This window comes from Coenobita brevimanus, chromosome 70 (assembly GCF_032717465.1).
Source record: "Coenobita brevimanus isolate Jiangsu-jjx chromosome 70, ASM3271746v2, whole genome shotgun sequence".
NCBI lineage: Eukaryota > Metazoa > Arthropoda > Malacostraca > Decapoda > Coenobitidae > Coenobita > Coenobita brevimanus.
Genome location: NC_137023.1, coordinates 41,926,876 through 41,939,850, shown reverse-complemented (window position 1 = coordinate 41,939,850; position 12,975 = coordinate 41,926,876). Strand labels below are relative to the sequence as shown.

Below are 12,975 nucleotides of genomic sequence, written 5' to 3'. Positions count from 1 at the left end.
CATTCTCTTGGTGTCCAGTCAGTCAACCTCTTGCTCCTTCGGGTATCCCTTATTCTTGCTACATGACCTGCCTACCTCCATTTCTGTTCTCTTATAACTTCTGTAATATATATATATATATATATATACACACACACACACACACACAGTTGAGTGATATGGATGCAGAATAACATAAACATTCGGACAGCTGTTGAGTGAGCAAAAAATAGCCCACACAACAAAACATTACATCACTGAGTCAAAGGTTGTTAGTTATCCTCATTATGATCTGTGCACAGCATATCTGGACAGTAATTAATGTGACCAAACTGTGATGGAATGATCATTGGCAAAAAATTAAATAAAAAAATAATACAGGGAAAGGTGTCTTTGAAATAAAAGAGACATTACATTTTACATCTTCATATGTAGTAAACCTGGGACAGACTACCCACCATCTTCATCACTCTAAGCCCAACACTCATCTCTTCTCATAACATGGACTGTAGTGGTACATTGTCATCTTGCAGTATTACAGTACAGTATGCTGTTTCAGAACTAGGTTGGTGGTTAGATAGAAGGGGGTGTCAAGTCATACAGGCATATATGTAGCCAGTCACAAACTGCAGGAGCAGTTTAATATTTCCATGAGTTTATGTGTTCAGGTTTTAGTTGCAATTTTCATGCCAAAGGTTGTAGCAACTCTGGTACTGGTATGTGATCCCTTTGTATAAGTTTATATAAGTCCCAGGTTGGGAATGTGTGTGTGAGAAAGTAAATATGGAGTTTGAGGAGGGTAGGAAATAGATGAGATTGAGCTGGCTTGAAGAATTTTGTATGGAGAAGTGTTCCCTCCCCCCCCATATGATAGTCAACAGATTGACTTTAGTTGATAGGTAGTACCGAAGTACCAAAGTTAAAGTTTATGCCCATGAGGTGAAGTAAGGATTCCAAGACTTAAATGGTCTGGCTCATGAAATTGTGCAAGCTAAATTTGCCCTCTGAACCGTATCTCACCCCATCTTTAGGTGGGAAAAAAATGTTGCTCCAGTCGGATTGAGCTTGTGTAGGTTTATATCCAAGGGGTGGTTGGGGTTTATTGCTCATATAATGCCATTGAGGGATGAGTGAGGCTGGTCACTCTCATCTTAAATGTCAGGACCAACTCACCTAACTCCAGGCTTCTATGCTGCTCATGGGGCGGCATAGGATTGGTGATGAATGGATGGAAGTAGATGGATGACCACCATTGACCCTGGGAATTACCATCATAAGAATGAAATGTGGTCACAGGCTTGGTAAACTGGCCATACAATTGTCACTTTCAGGAAGGGAACATTCAGCAACAAGTAGTATAGTCATTTGATTATCTTTCTTCTGATTGACTACATAGAGTCAGGGTCTAAGCTGAGTCTGTCACATTGCAGCAAACCACATTACACTTTTTTTTTTTTTTTTTTTTTTTTTTTTTTAACAGCCTTCAGAATTTGTAGGAAAGTAATTAGCTGTTCTGGAACTAGGCTTTGTTTCTAGTCCACAGAAAACAGCCATACCATGGCCAACCCCGGTACAGGGATTCCTGAAGAGGAAGCATGGCATCATTTTTATGTATGTATTCCCCGAATACAGGATATCTTCATAATGGTTTGTATTTCAGCAACGACTGTGGGTGAATCCTTCTCGATCAGTGGTGTCTGGTGCTTTAGGTCGCTACCTCAAATTGAACCTCCGTGCTGACAACACCAGTGCTGTCACAGTTTTTCTAGACCCTCCAGGACGTCCAAAGAGAGAGGCGAGTACAGTGGGCTGTTTTTTTTAATAGATAATATACTTTAAATGTATATACAGTAAAATACCAATTTTGTTAAATGGTTTAACCATGTGGAGAGGATGGAGAGTGAGAGAGAAACTTGGAGAGAGTATGTGAATGAGGTAGAAGGGGGGAGAGGTACAGGGAGATGGAAGGATGGAGTAGAGTGGTAAATGAGTGAGAGGGGTATAAATTGGGGGGAGGGCAGCAAAATGGCAGGGGACAGGGTGACATGAAGGCAATTTATTTGTGGCCATCCCTCATTAGATTAAAGCTTCTGGCTATAGATAGATTGATAATTTGGAACTGCACTGATTTCTTTAAATCTCTCTTTTGGGAGAACTGGGAATACAGTACCCTCGCGTCCAGTATGGTATTTTTGTCAGACAGTACTTCTGTACTGGACAAACAACAGACCTTATGGGAAAAATGAATAATGTCAGACAAGCCTTGAAAAAGTCCCCCGAAAATTCAACTTAACTACATTTTGACAAAACCAAGATTTTTCAAACCAATAAGGTGAGTGGTGATGGGCTTGGGAGGGAATGGGGTGGGTTTCTGAGGCTGTAGGAGGTCCTACTGACCCTCTAGAGGAGGTCTCTCTGCCTCAACCTCCCTCATAAATCCCTCATAGCCACACACTGATGCATCATCGTCTTCATCATGGGGGGGGAAGTGCAATACTGCAATTTGACTGGCACATGTCGAGTCACGAGGAAGGCGTACTGGACTGGTGTGGCAGTATTAGGGAAACATTCCTTGATGTTGGCCATCTTCCCGCACACGGCCGGGTAGTAGTACTGGATCCAGCACGTTAGTACTAGAGAAGAATTCCTCGGATTTGGCCCACTTTGCACGACCGATCCGTACTAGCCCAACAAATCTTTCCTACAGTAATAAATTATATATTTAATTTTTTTGCTGACCATACTGGACAAATGTGTACTGGACATGAGGGTACTGTACTATCTTTGCTTTATCCTTACAGTGTAGTCAAAAATACTATCCTTAATATCCTTGTAGTGTAAGTTAGACACTGATACTGGAGCTGTGTAGCACTTGACATCTGACATACTTTAGTTATCCTCTTGTTGTATTGTGTCGCATTTTCCCTTTCATATTCACTCTGGGATGGTTTTGAAGTGCTTGGTACCGTTGCTGAATAAAATAATAGTGTAAAATATTGATTTTATATGATGAATAAGTTTTATGAATGTGGCACATGACAGCTGATTATTGTCCAAAACTAAGGATTACTTTATCCCTTTCAATCCGATGACCTTTTTTGTTTAATTTTATGTAATAAAAAAAATCACCAAAATAGCGATAGGGCTAAAGATGGCTATATTTTATCCCTGGAGTGTGTAAGTCTCTCTCTCTCTCTCAAACAAAATCAAATTGTCTGGTGGTACTAGAATAAAGTGGTAAATACGTTGTCGGGCTATACTATCCAGATGCCCACTTTCCAGACACCCCACTTACCGGACATTGACCTGGACCTTCAGATCCCAAAAATGGCCAAAAAAAGAAAAAAATCCCCCCCAAAAACGAGTTTTTCCCCTCCCATAATTTGAAATTGCCGCCCGGCGCTGAACAGCTGCTTACACCATGGCCCCTTCACCCCTTCCTTCCTCCCCCCTCCCCCCACCCCTGTCAGGGTTGCCATTTGGTATTTTTCATTATCAAATGTGGGCCAATTTGGTAATGAAAAATTCGTTTGGTAATGAATCAGAATAATCATTACCAAATGGATTTTTCACATGTATGAGGATGTGAGTGCATTCAAGTACTTGGGTAGTGTGATGAGTAAGGATGGAACTTTCGGGGATGAAGTGCGTGAAAGTGTACAGCAGGGAAGGAAGGTTGTTGGTTCACTGAAAGCAGTGTTGAGGAATAGGGAGGTGAGTATGGAAGTTAAGAAGTCACTGCATGATAGTATTGTGATCCCTACCCTGACGTATGGAAGCGAGGCATAGACCCTGCAAGAGGGGAACAAGTCAAGAGTGAGAGCAATAGAAATGAGTTACTTGAGAGGAACATGTGGAGTGACATGGAGGGACAGATTGACGAATGAAGAAGTGAAGGAATGTTTTGGGGTGGATGTGGATGTGGTTGAGAAGATTAGGAGAAATACACTTAGGTGGTTCGGACATGTGGAGAGAATGGAGAATGAAAGACTGACTAAGAGGGTGTATGTAGGTGAGGTGGAGGGAGGGAGAGGGAGGGGTAGACCGAGGATGAGGTGGAGGGATGGAGTTGAGAGGTATATGAGGGAGGGGGGGGTGAGTTGGGGGGAGGGTAGTCAAATGGTGGGTGACAGAGCGACTTGGAGGCGTTTTGTCTGTGGCCACCCTTTGCGGGATTAGGGCATCTGGCTATAGGTAGAAGATAGATGAGGATACACAGGATGGAGATGGTGGATTGTCTGCTCTCACTGATTAATTTGCTAGCCTACATAGCGTGAAAATTATCAACATGCTGTTAATTATAAGGAGAGTGATTACTTGTATTTCCACTTGTATATATAACTAGTGAAGACTAAATGTTAGCTTTGTGAATTTGGTAATGACAATTGAGGAATTTGGTAATATGGTTGTTGCGATCTGGCATCTCTGTTTCCCCGTCACCAACACTCCAAGTCAGTTACTGCTTAACTTCGATCGCGAGTGGATGCTTATCGAAGTGGATGTCACACATGCTCGTTTTTTTGTGAATAAATTGCAATACCTCGCCAGTAGACCACACGGGAATTTACAGTGTTGTGCAATGTTAAGAAATTAGAATTGAGAGTGCAAAGGATTAACTGGAGTGCAAACTGGTGGTTTAAACTGGCGTGGAGCAATTAACAATGTGCAGTGTTAAACAATTATAACTCACAGTGCAAAGAATTACTGTAAGTGCAGCACAGCACTGGATTACTGTACATGCATCAAGAGCATTTTCACCACTGCCAAAGCTTTAAGAAGGTGGTCACAGATGTGCTGTAAGTACCCTGGCTGAAGTACAGTCACTTCTAATTCCTCATTCTTTGGTTCCTATTCATTTATTTCATGCTTTATATCCATTATTGGTGTGGATAGGGTCTTCAGTAGGTTTAAATAGGTGCTGTGCATGTCCAGTAGGGAGTTATTTAGGTGGCTTTCAAAGTTAGGCTGAGTTAGGGTTGCAAGTACCAGTCCAGCAGGCAGGTGCCCACTTCCGGACGGGACCAATTTCTGGACATACGTTTGGCTCTATTACATCGGATAGTGGAGGGATTACTTTATAATATATGTATAAATTAAAAAAAAATAATTTGGTTTTATGCCTGGTATCCCAGAAGGGCTAAGGCGTTGCCCCTGGGTAGAGGACTTTTTGACTAGAGCGTGTAGCATTTTATGACCGGATGCCCTTCCTGATGTCTACCAATGACCCTTGGGAGGATTTGGTCCTCCGACCCTTCAGTGAGAGCGAAGCGCTCTGACCCACTGAGCCACGGTTGCTACATATATATATATACTTTATATTGCAACTCTACTGTAGTACATCAGTGGTACTGATCACACATCAACTAACAACAAACAATGGCAGTAATCATGAAATACTGCAGAATACTGTATAGAGAAACACCAAGTGCAGAATGGGCCAAGTTTGTTCAACGTTTTGCCAAAACTAGCCTCTTGAGGAATAACACACACAGGATACAGTCAGCACCTTTAACCCGCTGCGTCCTGGCAGATTTTCCACCACTGACCTCCCTCCCCCCAATCCCGGCAGATCCTGGAAAAAAAAAAATTCGGCTCAAACCTCTGCTTTTGGTGAGAAACAATGGAAAATAAAAAAGAAAGTGGTCACCTGGGTCTACAAATGGCCTAAACAGGTAAGTCTTCGTACACCTGGTACCATGTTCTGTGGAGGTGCGCTGCGGCTGTCACGTTTTCTGTGGTAGGGCTTAGTATGAGAAACCACTCTTAACCGCTAGATATTTATTTATTTTGAACATAAAAGCAAGTAGTACAAGATTATATTGGTTTTCATACAAAAATATAGGCAAAATAAGCATTGTTCTATTGAGCTAGCATAGCGAAATCGCCCAAATTGGTCACATATGATTCGCTATGATTATTGTTTCAGCATACATTTCATTTTTTCAACTTCCATAATACTTTTGCCCTAACATTATACCCGTTTCCGCTTTATATAACTGTTATCACATATTTACAGGCCTTATGATTATTTTTAGCGTAATATTAGCATATACTGTACGGTAGGCTCTCGATCTTCAGTTAATCTTACATTGATATTTCGTACTTTGATCAGACTTGCCTGCCCGTCCAAAATTCGTGCTTCAATCACTCAAGCCGGGTTGCGAGTGCAAGTCGAAGCCCATCTGTTCATCTGTCATGCCACCTACCGGCCACTTGGTGAAACTTGCCCTTATTCAGATGTTTGAAATCTTTTTTGTGATGATGGAGGCAGTGAAAGCATTAACAGCAGTGGCCATGGTGATTGGGACAAGGATAATGAAGCAGGTGTTCACTCAAGCGGGGTTGGGGCGAGCGCAAGTGTTGGCAACGAGGGTGGCAGTGGTGGCTGGCAACAGTGGCTCAACCATCGCCTCGGAACCGGTCGGGACAATTTGCCATCATAACAATAACAATACAGTTTGCCTTCATTAATGAAGACAGCTATGAGTGATTGTAGAATATAATTCAAAGGCGACTACAGCGAGGAAGAAACAAGTTACTTATTGACTAAAGGTTCAACTAATAAATATTGTATTATCCAAAGCCTACACTATTGAACATAGACTCTGATGGATCCCCCTGAAATATAGTTATTAAAGTATTGATTAATTAATAATGTGTATATTTATAGAATGACAGGGAATCGTCCATGGTGCGAGTTGTCCTGATGGTGGAATTGTCCATGTTTTGACGGTGATTTGTTTCGGAGCCCAACACTCACCACTTGAGCTTCATTCTTTCTATATTAAAGTGTGTGCAGTCTGTATATCTTGCTTTTATTGCTGATAGTAAGTAAATATGTACTAAATATAAGCAAATATATGGCTGTTTAGATTTTTGGTGGGTATAAGTGTATACGTAAAAGTTGGTGTAGGTTTGTTGGCGACATGCCGGTCCCATTTATTTTTTTTCCCATAAGGTTATCAATTCGCACTTCGATAAATCGCATTTCGATCATTTTTTTCGGTCCCCAAAATGATCGAAGATCGAGAGCCTTCTGTATTTACATAGGGAGCGCACTCGCTATGATTTGTTTCAACATACATTTCATTTTTTCAACCTACATAATACTTTTCCACTAATATTATACCCTTTTCCACTTTATATAACTGTTATCACATATTTACAGGCCATACGATTATATTTAGTGTAATGTTAGCGCATATTTACATGGTGAGTGCACCCTCTATGACTGTTGTTTCAACTTACATTCTGTTTTATCACTTATGTTATACTTTTCCACTAACATTACACCCGTTTCCACTTTGTATAACTGTTATCACATATTTACAGGCCATACTATTATAGTGAGCGTCAGATTATTGCATATTTACATAGTGAGCGAACTCGCTATGACTACTGTTTCAACTTGCATTCTATTTTTCCACTTACACTATACCAGTTTCCACCTTATATTACAACAAATGATGAACAATCAGCCTAGCTTCCTAGTAATCAGTTGGTATGGTGAGTGAGTGTAAGAATTATCATGGCATAAGTTTACTAAGTGTTGTAGGAAAGGTATATGGAAGAATTATTACAGAGAAAGCAAGAGAGATATCAGAAGTCCTAGTGAGTGATGAACAGGGTGACTTTAGGAGTGGCAGAGGGTGTGTGGATCAAATATTTGCACTGAGACAGATAGTGGAGAAGGCTTGTTAGAGGGAGTATAAGGTGTATATGGCATTTATGGATCTGGAAAAAGCATACGACAAAGTAGACGTAGAAGGCTTGTGGAAGGTTTAGCATGTACGGTGTAGATGATAAGCTGTTAGGCGTCATCATGGTAGTGAGGTATGTGTAAGGGTAAATGGGCATCTAAGTGAGTGGTTCACGATCAATGTGGGTGTGCGACAAGGTTGTGTGATGTCCCTATGGTTGTTCAACGTTTGTATGGATGGGGTGATCAGAGAGGTAAAAACACAAGTAATGGAGAGAGGGATGGCATTGGTAGTAAATGGTGATGGCTGGAGTATCTCAAATTTGTTGCATGTTGATAATGCAGTAGTAATTGCAAATACCAGACAAGAACTTGGTAGACTAGTGCAGAGTTTTGTTGATGTCTGTGAGCGTCATGCCTTGAGAGTAAATGTAGAAAAGAGTAAAGTCGTGGTTATTGAGAGAGAAGGTGACTCCCAGTGTGATAGAGAGAGACTGGAATTGGTGAGAGAGTTCAAATACCTGGGTACAGTGATAGAAAAGAGAGGAAAATGTGCAAAAGAAGTAGAAAGGAGAGTGACACAAGGAAGGAAAGTAGCTGGTGCTATTAAGGCCGTAAGTAAAAGATAGAGACTTGAGTGTTGCAGCTGCACAAAGCTTACATGAAGGAGTGTAAGTGCCAACTTTAACATACAGATGTGAGACCATGGTGTGGCTGCAAATGAAAAGTCAAGAGTGAGAGCAATGGAGATGGGACTGCTGAGGAATGTACATGGAGTACAGGGAGTAGATGAGATATGAAATAATGTGACTCGTGAAAGGTGCAGAGTGAGGAAGTCTATGGACACCAGAATCGAAGAGAAGGTACTGAGATGGTATGGCCATGTGGAGGGAATGGATGACAATAGAGTGGTGAAAGAAGTATATCTGCGCAGTTATGAAGGAGGGAGGAGGCAAGGTAGGAGAAGGTGGAGGGATATGATGAATGAGTCTGTAAGGAAGAGAGGTATGGAAACCAGTGAGGCTAGGGGACTGACAAGAGATTGAACTGGCTGGATGAATGTTGTGAGAAGAAGCACATCATCAGGGATTTGGCACCCCACTACTTGACAGTGTTTGGATTGACTCTGTCAAATACGTTTATGTGAAGCTACAGGATGTGGTGAAAATTTTTTCCATATCAGATAGAACCAGGTTTCTAGAGGTTTGAATGATGAGTGAATTGACGTGTGGCCCATTGAATTGGGCAAACTTGGGCTGTCTGAATGTTGTTACTCCTCACCCTGCCTTAGGGTGGTAAATGAGGTCCTGATGATGATGATGATGATTTTCATATATTTGCAAACAGATATATGAACTGTTTCATAGCATTTATTCTGCACTTGGTGCTTCTCTTTACAAATTGTCACAGCCAATGCTGAATCCACAACTACTTAAGAATACATTGAATTTTTTACACAAACAATTGACTCATGGATTTGGACACCTCCGCTGTGTTATCAGTATGCCATAAGCATCACACTGGGGCATCCATAGTTGAATTGGCTTGCCATTTTTCCAATTTCATGTCAGTTTAATTCAGGTCACTTCCTTGAATATATGATGATGATGAATCCTGTGGTAGTTTTTTGGAGGGGAGTCTTGATAAGTATCTGGATCCAACTTACACATGAAAGAATGGAGGAAATGCTTGTCTTCGGAAGTACACTAACAACACTCAATGGGTTTAGTTCACAGACCCAAAGTGGTCTCTGAGAAGCATTCACCAAAACTTGCTGCTATTGTTGGTGTGAATAACAGCTGAACTCCACAAATAGACACAGTCACATTCATCAATATTATCATCATCATCATCCAGACCTCCTTTCCCACCCTAGGGCAGGGTGAGGAGTAGCAATGTCCACACAGCTCAAGTTTGCCCAGTCCACTGGACCATGCTTCCATTCATTCATCATTCAAGCCCCCAGAATCGTGGCCCTATCTGATACGTCAAAAACATTCACCACATTCTCTAGCTTCACACAATCGTATCCGATAGAGTCAGTGCAGATGCTGTCACGTTTAAAAGGGGTGCCAAATCCCTGATCATACACTTCTCACAACATTCATCCAGCCACTTTGATCTCTTGTCAGTCCTCTAGCTTCACTGACTTTCATACCTCTCTTCCTCACACACTCATCCACCATATCCCTCCACCTTCATCTTGGCCTACCTTGCCTCTTCCCTCCTACAGATTCCCTCAGATATGCCTTTTTCACCACTCTATTGTTATCCATTCTCTCCTGATGACCATACCATTTCAGTACTTTCTCTTCAATTCTGATGTCCACAGACTTCCCCACTCCACGTTTCACAAATAACATTATTTCATATCCTATCCACTCTCAGTACTCCACATATATTCCAGAACTGTCCCATCTCCATTGCTGTCACTCTTGACTTTTCATTTTCATGCCACACCATAGTCTTTCATCCATATGTTAAAGTTGGCACTAACACTTTCATGTAAGCCTCGCCCAGCTGCAGTACCCAAGCCTCTGTTTCTTATCGTGTCCTTCATAGCACCAGCTACTTTCCTTCCTGTGTCACTCTGCCTTCCACTTCTTTCGCACATTTTCCTCTCTTTTTCTATCACTGTACCCAGGTTTTTTAACTCTATCACCAATTTCAGTCTCTCTCCATTCATTGTAACATCACAGTGGGAGTCACCTTCTCTCTCAATAACCATCACTTTACTCTTTTCTGCGTTTACTCTCAAGGCACGATGCTCACAGACATCAGCAAAATTTTACACTAGTCTACCAAGTTCTTGTCTGGTATTTGCAAGTAGTACTGCATCATCAACAAACAACAAATTTGAGATATTCCGTCCATCACCATTCATTACCAGCACCATCCCTCTCGATTACTCATGTTTTTTCTTCTTTCATCACCCCATCCATATACAGTACAGTATATATATTGAACAACCGTGGGGACATCACACAACCTTGTCACATACCTACACCAATTGTGAACCATTCATTTATATACACATTTACCCTTACACATGCTTCACTACCATCATAAAAAATTGATGGCGCCTAGCAGCTTACCATCTACACTGTACATCTGCAAAAGCTTCCACAATCCTTCTCTGTCCATTTTGTTGTATGCATTTTCCTGATCCACGAATGCCATAACCCATTATAGTCCTCACAAGCCTTCCCCACTATCTGTCTTACTGCAAATATTTGATCCACACATCCTCTGCTACTCCTAATGCCACCCTGTTCATCACTCATTAGGACTTCTGATATCACTCATACTTTATTTCTTCCATATACCCTCCCTACCACATTCAATAAATTTATGCCGCGATAATTCTTGCACTCACCTTGCTCACCGTTATTTTTGTTCAGGGGTACAATCACAACCTTTTTCCACTCTGCTGGGACAGCTTCACTCATCCATGTCTTCTTACATGGTTCCAACAAGCACTTCATTTTGCTCCCTCCACTGCACTTGATCATCTCTGCATACACCTCATCAACCCCAGCTGCTTTCCCATTTTTCAGCCACTTCCCAACATTCTTCAGCTGTGCAAGTGTCACTTTACCTGGCACAGCATTCCTCTGCACATCCCCCAAACCAATCATGTTTACAGTGGCTCTGCTCTATCTATTCCCATTCATCAGGCTTTCAAAAGATTCTTTCCATCTGGTCCTTACTTCATCCCCATGGGTTAATAATCTACCACTTGCATCGTTCACACTTTCACATTTCTTTTCACTGTCACTTCTATATTTCTGCACCTCTTTCCAGGATCTATCTATCTATCTATTGCCAGACGCCTCAATCCCGTTTGGGGTTGCCACAAACAAATCGCCTCCAAGTCGCCCTGTCCCCCGCCATTTCACTGCCCTGCTCCCAACTCACACCCCCCTCTCTCATATACCTCTCCACCCCATCCCTCCATCTCATCCTCGGCCTCCCCCTCCCTCTTCCTCCCTCCACCTCACTAACATACACTCTCTTCGTCAGTCTTTCACCCTCCATCCTCTCCACATGGCCAAACCATCTCAGTATGTTCCTCATAACGCTTCCTATCACATCCACATCAACACCACAACGCTCCTTTATATCCTCATTCGTCAGCCTGTCTCTCCATGTGACTCCACATGCTCCTCTTAAATAACTCATTTCCACTGCTCTCACTCTTGACTTGTGTCCTTCCAACAATGTCCAAGCTTCACTTCCATACGTTAGAGTTGGTATCACAATACTGTCATGTAGTAACTTTTTCACTTCCATGCTCACTTCCCTGTTTCTTATCACTGCTTTCAAAGAACCAGCAACCTTTCTTCCCTGCTGTACCCTTTCAAGCACTTCACCCTCCTAACCTCCATCCTTACTCATCACACTACCCAAGTACTTAAACATACTCACATTTTCCAATTCCTCCCCATCCAACCTCGCTGTCCATTCACTGACTTCACCTCTCTCAAAGACCATCACTTTACTTTTCCCTACATTCACCTTTAGATTCCATTTCTTACACACACTCTCAAACTCATCCACCAAGCCTTGCAGCTCCCCTTCGTCTTCACTCAACAACACAGTATCATCTGCAAACAACAGTACAGGGAGTTTCCAAACACTATCCTCTCTCACCAGGGCCACTCCAACATCCACTACCCTACCTTGTACCTCTTTTATTACCCCATCCATGTACAGATTGAACAGCCATGGAGACATGACACATCCCTGTTTCAGACCAACTTTCAAAGAGAAAAATTCACTTAGTTCACCATCCACACACACTGCAGCCTTCACACCGTCATACATACTCTTCACAGCATTCAACAACTTCCCATCTACTCCATATATTCTTAACACTTTCCACAATCCTTGTCTATCCACCCAGTCATATGGTTTCTCCAAATCCATGAAAGCTGCATACAACTTCTTTCCCTTCTCTAGAAACTTTTCCACTAAAGATCTAAGAATGAATATCTGATCTACACAACCTCTTCCCTTCCTAAAGCCTCCCTGTTCTTCTCCAACTAATTTCTCTGTTCTTTCTCTAACTCTGTCAATAAGTATCCTACCATATACTTTTCCTGTTATACTAAGAAGACAAATGCCCCTATGATTACCACACACTTCTTTTTCCCCTTTTCCTTTGTACAAGGGAATAATTATACCTGACTTCCAATCCTCCGGGACTCTACAGTACCTTCCTCCTCTACCTTACTCTTGGCACATCACTTTCCAGGATAGCTTCCTATTTTCAGAGTAATTTGCATTAATTTTCC

At 41.8% G+C, this 12,975-nt stretch overlaps 1 protein-coding gene across 1 annotated transcript in view; it reads left to right on the top strand.

The window, feature by feature from the left end:
• Positions 1 to 12,975, top strand: part of Pp2C1 (protein phosphatase 2C) — a 43,466-nt gene that overhangs the window by 26,725 nt on the left and 3,766 nt on the right. The window contains exon 4 of the mRNA XM_080277582.1: positions 1,626 to 1,774. Coding sequence (XP_080133708.1) covers positions 1,626 to 1,774 — 149 coding nt within the window. The remainder of the gene's footprint in view (positions 1 to 1,625; positions 1,775 to 12,975) is intronic.